Genomic DNA, 12,985 nt, shown 5'->3' with positions numbered 1-12,985 from the left:
TTGTTATATAAAAATTAAATAATTTTAAAATGTATAAATTTTTAACTAATTTTAATTATATTTAATTTTTAAAGAATTTTTTTATGGTGAAGCAAAACATGAAAAAACCAATTTCTTTAATATTTTTTTTCTTTTCTTAATACTTTTAAGAACAAAAAATAGCCTTAAGGGTTGGAAACAAAATTTTATTAAAATTTAAAATATTAATTTCCAAAAATTAATTAAAATTTTTTCATAAAAAAATAAAATATCAACTTTTTAAAAATTAATTAATAAAATAAAAAAATTTAAAGTCATAAAAAATTAATTAAAATATTTTAAAACTTTTGATCCAACTCTGTATTAAAGAACCTAACTAGTTTTTAACAAACCATTTTAAATTTATCTACAATAATACGATTAATCGAACAATAATCTCAAATTTTTAATGGAAAATAATTAACCATTTAAGAAGCTTCTTACACATTAGAATGTAATAAAATTGTTAATAAATATGGTACAAAAACTTAATGTCCCAACATAATAGTATGTTCTCAAATTATTGGAGAGAACAATCAATTGTGGTTGTCAAAATGATCAATCATTATCAAAGGATTTACACCGTTGAATATGTCCTATGAAATCTACGGGGTTGAACAAGGGAGGAACAAGGCTGCCAAAGAATGTGATTAAAATATAAAGTATAGACAATAGGGTGAAAGAATTGTATACTATTGATTGAATAGATTCGTTAAAAAAGTAGACTTGTGCTCGAACTAGACCCAAACAATTCATCTTCTTGTATTGTTGACAAGTTGGTGCATCAGTCGTTGGTCCATGAACTGGGGGCAGGCAGTTACGTCACTATTATTCTGTGATTGAGAATGGCTGTCTTCACTGTGACCAGCCACATAGGTACTTGATGAACAGATAGCTGGTACAAATAGAATATAGCAAGACACTCACTTGTCATATGTGAAGGACACCTAGCACCTGCTTCTTCTGCTATGCTTTACTACCATTCTGTGGATAGAAATTTTCCATGTCCTTAACCAGCATACTTAGGAGTGTTCAGGGATAGAGCTGGATGAATAACTAAAGAGGGACGCTTAGGGCTGCATATGGAAGCACCTGGCAGCTATTTAAGTCAAATTACAACTTGTTATGTATAGTAATACTATCTTAAGCTAGTCTATAAAAGATAGGGATTAAGCCTCAGTGTGGAGGACTGATCTCTTTATGGACTTGTGGACTGTTACATGACTTTTGTATATGGTGGTTGATGTAAAGAGGGTTTTCTCTTTCACATGTCAATTCTATGTTAGGTTAGTTGTCATGATGATGAAAATATTGATAATTATAAATTTGTTGATGCATGGATATATTTGAGATATATAAACAGATATTTTGACATAAAATATCGATAATAAAATTTTAAAAATATTAAAAAATCTATAAAAATTAAAAATAGATATTTTAAAGTTATTTTTTAAAAAAATATAAATTTTATATGTATATATTTATTATTAAGTTCCACTATATTATTTTACAATAATATTATCATAACAAGTTTAATTTTAAAATCTATTTAATTTTAAAATTATGATTCATTTTAATTTAAATGTATTCAGTGATATCAAATAAATAATAAAATATATGTAACTTTTTAAATATTTATATTTTTTATATTTAATAAATATATGGATTATATAAAAAAAGGATAGAAAATTATGTTTTTATATTTTTGGTAATAAATTAAATCAAATGTAAATATAAAATAATTTGAATTAATTTATTTAATAAAATAATCTTTAATATTCTTCTATATATAGTTTGGTGCATGCATAGTATTTTTTCGAGGAGCAACTTGCTCCACTGGTTGTTATAGATTCCACCTAAGCCTTTTGTCTTAGGTTCAAATCTCCCCTTAGTAGTGGCAACATATGTTATTCCCCGGAAGAATATAAACTATGTGGTAATATGTTGTTTTTCGAAAATTAGCAAAAAATCCAAAAATCACCGACACACCCCGATACACGATTTTTCTGCGGAAGAATATGAAATATGTGGTAATACAATTTGGGATGATCTTACATGGATGTTTAATTTCCCTACCATGTGTGATACTTTTGTGTTTGATGAGAATTTATGGAGTTTTGTGATTCATCCTAAGTATTTCAAAAGGATTTAAAATGTGTTTGATATTAATTTTAGAATATGTTTTTAGTCTTTTAAATACTTAAATGATAAAAAAATTTTGTATTATAAATGTTAGAAGTTTTTTCTAAAAGTACTGTCAAACAAGTTTTTAATAAAAATTGTGTTTGTAAGTTTACTGATTATATAGGTATATTTTGAGTATTATGCATGGAGTATTACCTTGAGATATTATGGTTATGACTAACCTTGATTTGATTTGCAGCATAAGCTTCACCAAGAAAGGTGCTCTGAGGCACTGAAAAATTGTAATGGCACCACATGAGAGGTTGGTAGTGAATCAATGGGGAGCATTGTCTTTGGATGAGAGCCTCCAAAAATGAAATTGGTTATGTATATTGGTGGGTAGAATGGTCCCTAGCTTGAAAGGAATAAAAGCAAAGCGCCCTAAGGTGAAAGGCCTAAAAGCTATTCGGGAAGATCCTTATTGGCATATGATAAGGGGTATAGAAATTTGTCCTTATTTAATATTTATTCACTAGGATGGAAATATAGCATTTAGGGTGTATGAGTAGGGGTGTTGGTGGTAAGGCTAGTCCTTATCACTAATCACCTGTAATTAATGCTTCATTATGTTAATGGCAAGAAGCTTAATTTGTGCTATCAGTTTTGGTTAGATATATCATACATATGACTTGTGTTATTGATTTTATTCTTTAGAATAGAATATTGACCTCCTGAGTTATGCTAGGTCATTCCTTCCATTATCTTTATATTAAGTTGTTGTGCTCAATAGAGAATATATGGTGATTGTTGGAGTCCTTGATTGCATGACTAATCAAGTCTAAGAAACACTTTGATGTACTGGCTAAGCACTATGATATATACTTGATTTGAGAAGTCACACTTGTGTATTATTATTATTTTTAACTTTTTGTTGAAAGTGATTTGCTTTCAGGTATCATATATTTGTGTTTTATTTTTATTTTTTGTTAACTTATTACTTATTTTAAAAAATTTTTGATTAAATAAAAATAATTAAAATATTTGGCTTTTTTTGAATGGTAAAGGTAATTTGTTATTTTTTCTTTACTTTTTAATACTTAATAAAAATGAAATATTAAAAAAATAAACAACTTAATACTTAAAATTATTAAACACTATTTAGTTTTAAGTTCCGTATAGAATTAAGTAAAAAAAAAAAACATCACCTCAAACCATGTTTTATTTTAATTATTACTTCTTGTATACAAGTTTTCATTGATATGAATATATGAATGTTGGTATTTCAAAATTAACAATAGAAGCACATATACAAATAAATAAATATATATATGTAACGATATACACCCAATTGTATAGATATTGTTTGTTTTTTGTCTAAAGGGACCCTTACGGTTTTAAAATACGTTTACAAGGTTAAAGGAGTTCATACTTATATAACGTAAGAAACTTTTCCTTTTATTCGATGTGAGATATTACAAACACCCTCCATGCAGACATAACGTCCTCATTGTGTTTCATGGGATTGCGAGGCCAACCAGGCAAACACCCTTTACAGGGTCTAACAAACTCCCATACTGAAGTTGAGGATTGATTTTAATACTATTTATAACGACTTGCTTCCAATCGTATAAATATTATCCGCATTGGGTCCAAGAGAATTATTACGACTTTAAAACACGTCTACAGGTTAAGAGGAGTTCATACTTAAATCGCGTCAAGAACTTTCCCCTCTGTCTGATATAGAATGTTACAATATATATAAGTGTTATGAAAAGATGATCAATCATCATATGGTTTAAGTGGGTGACCGTTTTCTATTAGTTATATACATGGTGATAATCTTCCTTCTTTCTTAGGGTTGTTAATCCTTCTTCTTGTAGTCGTTTTATATGAGTAGGATGATTGATCATACACCCTTAGAATGATTTGATTGTCCTGCCCCTGCATAATCACTCTACGTGAATTTTGATTCTTGGTATGTGCTTAATGGCATGATTGTTTGAAGTGCATTTGATAATTTGGTGCTTTGGTGTTTGAGGGGATGCTTGCGTAATCACTCTAGTGTAGGATGATTGATCATATTGTGAAAATGTTATGTTTTATACGTACTTGGTGATCTAATTGCTTGATGGACATGCAATGATTTCATCCTTCTTGTTTGGCAATTTAGGTTATGTTTGGTTGTAGAAAGTTTTAAGATGAGAAAAAAATACGAAAAGGAAATTATTTTTATCAATTGTGTTATTAAAAATATAAAAGAAAATAAAATATAATTAAAATTAGTGAGAAATTTACATATTTTAAATTATTTAGCATTTATATAAAAAAGTTAAAATAAGTAAAACAAGTTTAAAATAATATATAAAAATAATTTAGTGACTTTAAATATATTTTTTATTTTATTTTATTTTAACTTTTTCTTTCTATCTTCGGTCTCTTTAAAAGTTTTTGGATGGTTTTTTGAGGATGATATATTGGTATAGTCTAAGATGGAGGTTGAATACAAGTAACATTTCACTACAAAGTGGTAAATTCTCCAAATATGATTGTTGATTGATTAAATAATAATGTTATGTTTGGTTTCTAAAAAATACCAAGGATATATATATATATATATATATTAAAGAAATTGTTCTCTAATATTTGGTTTCACCGTGAAAATTATGAAAAAGTCGAATACCATTAAAATTAGTTAGAAATTTTTGTATTTTAAAATTATTTAACCTTTATATAGAAGAGGAAAAATAAGTAAAATAATATTGAAATACCGTATAAAAATAATTTATTGACTTTAAATCCATTTTGTATCTTTCTTTCTGCTTTTTCTTTATATTTCCCCCCAAATTTTTTAAGAACCAAACATCTAAATTATAAAATAAAATATAATAGTAGATTATACTTCAAAATGGTTGAAGACCAATGAATAGAACTAATCCACCAGTGATTTTAGAATTCGTATTAAACTTGATTGGTTTAGATTGTGGAGTCATTACTTGTATTTATAATTTGGAATATATTTTCATGGCAAAGATAACATACTGAGGTTAACTTTAAAGAAGTGGGAGATGTATGATGTGTTGAAAGACAATGATGCTCATATGATGTAGAAATATATTTACAATAAAAAGGCATGCAGGGTTGTCTTTGTGTTCAAATGGGAACTTGAGAATATCTAAAAATGGTTCTGTGAAGGATCTTGTTTATGTCTTTGGTGATTTGGGGTTTGATGCATATTTACTGATTTATTGCTCAACATAAGTTTGATGACTGTTGAGTAGTTTGATATTGCTGAGTGTTTTGTGATCAGATTGAGAATTTTTGTGTTATTAAATATGATATTAGTTTACTTTATTTTTGGAAACCAAATTAAACACGACGAGATTTCAGTGCTGTTTGTTCTTTGACTGAAAAGAAAAAACTATTTTTCTATTCAGCTAAAAACAATCTGTTGATATCAACCAACATAGCTAAATTGAACCTAATTATAATAAATTCACTTTAATTATAGTGATTAATAACGACATATTAACAAGCACCACCTTCATTAAATACCAAGACAAAATTGTAAATTTAGTTATTCAAACAGTGACTTCTTTTATATATATATATATACATATAATTTGTGAATTCAATAAGAATATGTTTTTAAGATGTCCGTTGTTACCATTTTTTTAGGTTATGTTTGATTTCATGGAAGTAACGAGGAAAGAAAAAAAACCTTTATATCTAATATTTAAAATAAGTTAAATGAGTTTATACTAACATATAAAAATAATTTATTGGCTTCAAATATATATTTTTTTTTTTATCATTTTTTCTTTCTTTCTGCTTTTCTTTTTATTTTATTTCCCTTACATTTTTCCTCAACTTTCTCACATTTTCTAAGAACTAAACATAACCTTATGGCTTTGTGCATGCATTATTAAGATGTATTTATATGTCTAGAGTTATAAAATGAGAGAGAGAGAAAGGAAGAGAGAGAAATAAAAATAATCTATTGACATTAAATCTATTTTTTATTTTTCTTCATTTTTTCTTTCTATTTCTCATTTCATTTTCTTTCCATCAAATTTCTCAAATTTTCTGCGAATCAAACATAGTTTTATGGTTTTGTGCAAGCATTATTAAGATGTATTTATATGTGTAGAGGTATGAACTGATAGAGAGAGGTTTTGAGCTATGTCTAGAGAGAGAGAGAGAGAGAGAAGGGGAGGGGGGAGGAAGGAAGATTAAACAAAGACTATTCCTTGATAAAACTTTATTTTGGAGTTGAAGAAGCGTAGCTACCTAGACATTGGAATCCAAGATACATTTCATTGAATATATAACATATAAATATTTAGGCCAGAGGGAAGATATAGAGAGAAACAAAGACTATTCCTTGGTAAAACTTCAGAGAAATACTTTAGAGTTGAGGAAGCTAGCTACCTAGAAATTGGAATCCAAGATATATCTTGAGTTAACCTAAAATGTCTAGAGCTATACTTGTAATTTTAAGATGTAATTAAAATGATTTCTGATTGAATCCTTATATACATAGACTAGAAGGAAGATAAAAAAAGAAACAAGACTATTCATTTCAAGAACAAAAATTATTTAGCTTGAAAATGTGGCCTGGTTCATAGTCTCTATCCCTTGCACATTGCCTACATCTGACTTGAAGCAATCCATCCTATTCATCTTCGTTGGCTGATTGCTAACCTTATCTACATCTCACTTGAAGCAAATTTTGAGCCTTCTCCTCTATCATACATTCTTTAAATATTGAAAATATTCAAACTAGGGAATGAAGGACACTACTGCCGAGTTACATCCCATTTGATAATTTATTCGATTATCATAACAATGAATTTTTTTATTTTTATTATCATTCTCATAAACAATTCAAACACAGTAATGAATAGGAAATGGAACCGACTTTTCATTCTCATTTTCTATTCCAACATTCCAAACATACAATAAGTGAATCATACCTCTCTTCACAATGATGGAAATATTGGTTTGAGGGGATCAAAAGATTATTTTGAAGTGGATCAGTTGTCTGGTTATAAATATGTTCCCCCATCACTTGTACCTGCTGCTGTTGCCTTCAAATGCGGCTACCTCTCACAGACCAGATCACACTTCAAGGTTCTCGAATGCCGCTGAGTAGCTTCAACTGTTGGAGGATGCTAAAGTAGTAGACATGCATGTCAAACAAACGAAAATGAATAATTATTAAACAATTCAGGTAGCAAATAACAAGAACAGTGAATGGTTTGAAAAGGGAATATTGCAATAATATCAGATCTCTGGCTATCTAGATTGACACAATTGGAATGCATAGAGTAACCAAGGAAATTATTGGGCTATGCATGTTTCATGTTTATAAATCAAGAAACCACCAAAATCTACTTGAAATTGAACCCTGGAAAGATGGTCTATACTTTTAACATAAGTTGTACTCAACAAAGAGCCATCCTATTCAAGGTTCTAAGTATTGGACAAGTCGGTATGGCTTGGCCCAGTTTTGTGACCCTACCCATGATGATGAAGAAGAAAGACATCAATCCATCTTGTGACTGAGTTTTTGGAGCTGTATAAGAAGAGGAGGTTGAGGAAATTCCGCTATGGTAACTACTGAGAAACAATAGATTCTTCCATCCATCGTTGACACTAAGAGTTGGTCTTGCCTCTCTCTGCTTCATCTCTGTCACTCTCTGCCCATGGGTGGGTGCTACAGAGGAGGCTCTCTGCTTTTACTGAACACTGAATACCCTCCCTAGTCCTCTCTTGGTGGTGTGTGGATCATCATGTTTGAAATTGGGAATTTAAGAGAATGGGATAATATATGTTTTTATATAAGAATATTTTATTATTTTAAATGCTTATGTGTGGTATGGATGACGTCAATTTGTATGATAAAGATTTATTATTTTATAAGTTAAAATGTGATATGAATTACATAAATTTATCCTCTAAGTTATGTTTGGAATTGAGAACTTGAAGATAATTGCGCCAGTATATATGACAATTTTTTAAATAGCTTTTTAAAGTTTATTTAATTGTATTTTTTTTATTTTTTACTAATTTCTATATTGTTTTTATAATTTTTTGAATATTTTGATTATTTTATTTTGCGTATTGTCTGATATCGAGCCGAGACGTCAGGATCGATGTGCCTCAAGACCCTTTGAGTCAATGACCAATACCACGACTTTGAAACATGATCCAATTAGCTAAGGAAAGAACATGTTCATTTTTGAGTGGACCATCCATAAAAGAGGAGTCAGGAGGGCAAGAATCAGCCAGAACCAGTATATGAATAAATTGATAAATCACATCCCACTTCCGCCAAGTTGGGAAAAGAGTGTATTTGGTAGTATATTATGATTCCTCATTATTTGTGTAGGTATTTAAGTTCTAGTAAGCCACAAACCCTTCACTTCATCAGGAATTCTGGCCTTCCAAAATTAATAATCCTCACAGATTAAGAGCTTGTTTGGTAGTGATTTTAGGAAACACTTCCAACATTTTTAATACTTGAAAAATTTTAACATTGAAGTATTAGAAAGATCAGAAACATTTTCTAAAATCACTACCAAACACACTCTAACTTAGGCAAAAAAAAAACAGGGAAGATATATCATCCCCTATTCAAAACCTGGGAAGAAAAAGGGCCTGGAAGGATAACAGCCCATAGGGCTCTTAAGACACCATAATCCATCAGGAGGTGGATATAGACAAGCAGAAAAACTCAAGATTTAAAGGAGAAAGCAGTTGTTGAGGTTTCCACTAAAACAGGGTTTCCTAGATAAACCCTCAATTTGATAAAAACAAAGATTTGCATCAAGTTACCTTTGTGTTTAGAAACTTTGAATGGAAATAAACACCAAGCTTAGGCATGTCAAACAATCTCATGGTTTCATCTTTCCAGATGATCTAAAGTACCACAAAAAGCAAGGCTCTTCAAATAATTTCGGTTTGGTATGTTAAGACTTTAGAAAACTAACCTTAAATGAAATCCCTAAGGCCCATGTTTGCTTGGCTCAATATAGTATGGGATAGTATAATAGATGAAACAACATGCCCTATGCCTTGTTTAGTTAGTGATGGAATATAATGAGTTACTCTATCACTTATCATGTCTCATGCTCAATAAAAACACGGGATAAGATAAGTGATAACATATTTTGACAATAATATTTTTTATATCCCTTCTACATGAGATATGTTAATCCTAAGATATATATATATATATATATATATATATATATATATGTCAGGCATCATAAATTTATTCTTCTCATCATTTTTCAAAACAAAAAATTTTAAAATGTATTATTTAATAAAATATTTAATATAAAAAAACTATTTTTATATATAGAATAATATAACACTTTTCTGTTTAGGAATTTTAAATATTTTAATCATGAATACTATTAACAAATAAGTAAAAACTTACTTAACGAATTTAAAATTGTAGAACAATTTCCAAATAATACTAAATTTCATATTTTTTTAATAGCAAATATTGAAAATGCAATATAATTTTTATTTTAACTAAATATCAAACATTAAAACACTATGTTATTCATTATATTTTAACTATTTCACAATCCAAATATAAGCATAGTATAACATATCCCATCAAATATAATATCCTTTAAAAATATTTAAGATATACATATCTTATCTTATCCTATCCAACCAACCATATGTAGCCTAATCAAGAAACGTATCATAAATTTCTATAGATATCAATTTTTCATAACTTTAGAATTTACACAATGAAAAAGCTTCAAATCCTTTTATTCAAAATGCATAATAACCTTTAAAGAAGAAAACAAGAATTTTATATCTTAGATGATCCTTCTTTGATAGGAAAATGATAGATTTTTACAAAACCCACAGAGAAGAAGAGGGAAACCCTAATACACAAAGAATGTACAAGGAGCACGGCTAGCAGTAGCACTGAAGAAAAGAAAACTTGAATATATACCCTGAGCCTAATTGGACATTTTTTATGAGAATTGGAAGGGTGAAACTGTCAAAGATTTTAAATGTTTATGAGGAGTAATTAATTGACCTTGCTCTCACACATTTAAAGCCAGGAACGGAAACCAGAGATGTTGAATCCATATATGCAGTGCTTCAAAGTAAAATTGTTCTACTAGGTAACAGAAAATTCTCCATATGGATAGAAGCACTTATGTAGAAAATTCTCCAACCACTTTGGGATCAGGGCATCATTAGCTGAAGAAGACTCTAGCCAAACATATGGCTAGGCCCATGGCAACTAGCAACCAATGGCATTGTGATAATTAAGTGGTGAAAGATGGCTGGTAATAGTAACATCTAATAACACCAAGTGCCTCAAAGTAAGAGTACAAACCAAATAATGGCATCATCTTCTTCGATTCCCTAAAATAAGCTCCACCAAAGATGATTCCCTAGCATGACAGCTCTTTCTTGTCCTTCTTGTAAACCTTCACAATGCTATTTAAACAAAAGCATTAACTGATAAGCCCTTCCAAAGTACAAAACCCTCAATTAAGCATCTATCCATCCGCATTAAAACCATACCTAATCCACCTCACTTTCTTCCAGAGACCTGGTCCTTAGCTCAATAAAGTTACCAACAATGTCAAAAATAAAACTTAGAATGCCAGTACAAGCAAACAGTTTGCACTAGAACAATTGTTTTTAAGCCCAAGAAGGAAGAAAATAGGACAAAGTTCTGATAACACAGGGATGTTTTCTGCACCTTACAACAGGACGGATCCATATCATCAAAGCACAAAACAAAGTTATAATTAACTTTGTTTGTTTCAAGTAGCAGACCACCTGAAAAATCATTTCCCATCAAAGCAAACAAATTTCAGGGCCACATATCCCTGTCAAGTCCCTAACCTACAAATTCTACTATCTACTCACTTTACCCCCTTTAATCAGATAATTGAATTCCCCTTCTGCCTAATAGTTATTGAAATAAATAAAAAATATAAAAACCACAAAGACTTCATTATGGTACAAACAAACTGCAAACCCATTTGGCTCATGAAATATCAAATAGTTTGTTTCTGGTTCTAAGGTTATCTTTAATTGGTTTTATGCAATAAAAAAGTCAAGCAAATAGCACATCAATAATGCAAAACCATACTTCAGTAATAATCATGACAGGAAAATTATTTATTAGGAAATTTTTTAATGCACAAATGCTTGACAGTTGCTATGCCTTCCTGTTTAGCTATTGGTTTGTGTATTATTCTAGCATTGACTATTTTTGAACATCACCAGCACTATGTCAAATTGAAACATCAAGGAAACATCATGGAAACCAATGCAATGGTCAAGCACCAATGAGATATCGATTAAGCACCAACCATAGATAATTTCATGAACCACTCTCCAAAACAATAAGAAGATGACAAGGACAATGATTAAAATCAAATTAAAAGCATATATATATATATATATATATATATATATATAAATGTTGTAACATAGAACACAACTTACTTCAATGTCATCAGAGATCAATCTTCTTGACCCCACGATATAGCTCCATTAAATCTGGAACTTGGTCCATGTACTTGATCACATAATTGGTCAAGAAACTAGCCTCGCTTTGTGTGAGCAACCATGCAATCTTTTTGTGTTTCTTCAGTAGCTTCTTTGAAGCCAAGATGTTCAAAACATTAAACCTTGGTCGTATCCTTGCATCAAATGAATACAAAAGAAGCCTAGGATAAGTAGCTATTGCAGATGGCTTCAACTTCATTGTGTTTGTATAAAAGTTCATTAAACTCTTGATTTTCTCCTCTGAACAAGCCATAAAATGTGGTTGACGCTTGATAGCTTTGAGAATCTCAACTTCAGTAAAACCAAATTTCTCATACAGTTCCACTTTCCTTTTCCAGGTTGATTCGGTCATTGAGAGAATCACTGTAATAGCAGTTACATATATAGGATCAGTTGGTTTGATACCCAAACTTCTGGCCCTTTCTGTGGCATACACCATCCTATCAACATGCTGCATTATAACTCTCGGCTGTAATGTAATCAATTTTGACATTCTACTATGAGGGACCCCTTCATTTATCAAAAGAAAAGTGTTTGGCTTCAAAATTTTCTTCAGATCGAAGGTTAACAACCATGATTCGCGCTTAATAGCTGCTGCAATTTTCTCATTGGTTTCAAGGAATTCCTTGAGAAAATCAAATGACGGTTTTATCTGTTTATCCAAGCTTCGCCTCAAAATGGCCGGATTAGACACAATTAGCTCATGAAGGACCGGACCCACAAAGCCACTGTCATGGAGGTAGTCTATTTTGAGCTTGAGCATATCTACTCTGGCTTGGAGGATCGGGGGACACTTTGAGACAAGTTTTGCAACATGGGTATCGGAGAATCCATGAGATTTGAGGAATTCGAGCACAGACTCATGCTTTTGCCGTTTGTTTTCATCGAGGTTGAGCTTCTGAGAGATGGAAATGGCAGAGTCCAAGGGAAGCCCACAAGATTTCACAAGAAATTGGGCTGTGTACGATGGTGATAATAATGTTGAAGATGAAGAAGACAACGAAGATGTATACAGTGTTGACGATGTTGTGAGGAAACGTTTTTGCATCAAACAAAGCAAACTCTTGAAATGAAGCTTAGCCATTTAAATAGAGATTGGTTCAAGAAAAGAATGACTTTGAAAGTACCTGGATCTGGCATATAGAGAGGCCAAAGCACCTCAAAGCAAAACCCTAGAGACCACTGGGCAGAGACTCATTAGTTGCAGAGAAGAGAATCGAGATGGGTCTGTAAGGGTTTAGGGTTTTTGAGTAGGGGCAAAAGAACAACCAGAGGGTCG

The 12,985-nt window shown here is 30.5% G+C and overlaps 1 protein-coding gene across 4 annotated transcripts; it reads right to left on the bottom strand.

Moving 5' to 3' along the window:
* Positions 1-7,039: 7,039 nt before the first annotated feature.
* On the bottom strand, positions 7,040-12,985 carry LOC117927580. 4 transcript variants are annotated; one of them, XR_004653374.1, is made up of 4 exons: positions 11,644-12,985; positions 10,708-10,741; positions 10,517-10,620; positions 7,040-7,313 (listed from the first exon to the last, which is right to left on the bottom strand). XR_004653374.1 is itself a non-coding variant. In XM_034847174.1 (2 exons), exon 1 carries the CDS (start codon positions 12,788-12,790, stop codon positions 11,654-11,656), a length of 1,137 nt encoding a protein of 378 aa, XP_034703065.1. In that variant the 5' UTR covers positions 12,791-12,985; the 3' UTR covers positions 7,040-7,313; positions 11,644-11,653. The 4 variants fall into 4 exon arrangements, 1 of the variants encoding a protein (XP_034703065.1); XR_004653373.1 differs by lacking the exon at positions 10,708-10,741; XR_004653375.1 differs by lacking the exons at positions 7,040-7,313; positions 10,708-10,741 and adding an exon at positions 9,769-10,420.

The sequence above is a fragment of the Vitis riparia genome, chromosome 13, assembly GCF_004353265.1.
Source record: "Vitis riparia cultivar Riparia Gloire de Montpellier isolate 1030 chromosome 13, EGFV_Vit.rip_1.0, whole genome shotgun sequence".
Taxonomy (NCBI): domain Eukaryota; kingdom Viridiplantae; phylum Streptophyta; class Magnoliopsida; order Vitales; family Vitaceae; genus Vitis; species Vitis riparia.
The sequence above is the reverse complement of the archived record's forward strand: the minus strand, read 5'-3'. Positions and strand labels throughout refer to the sequence as shown.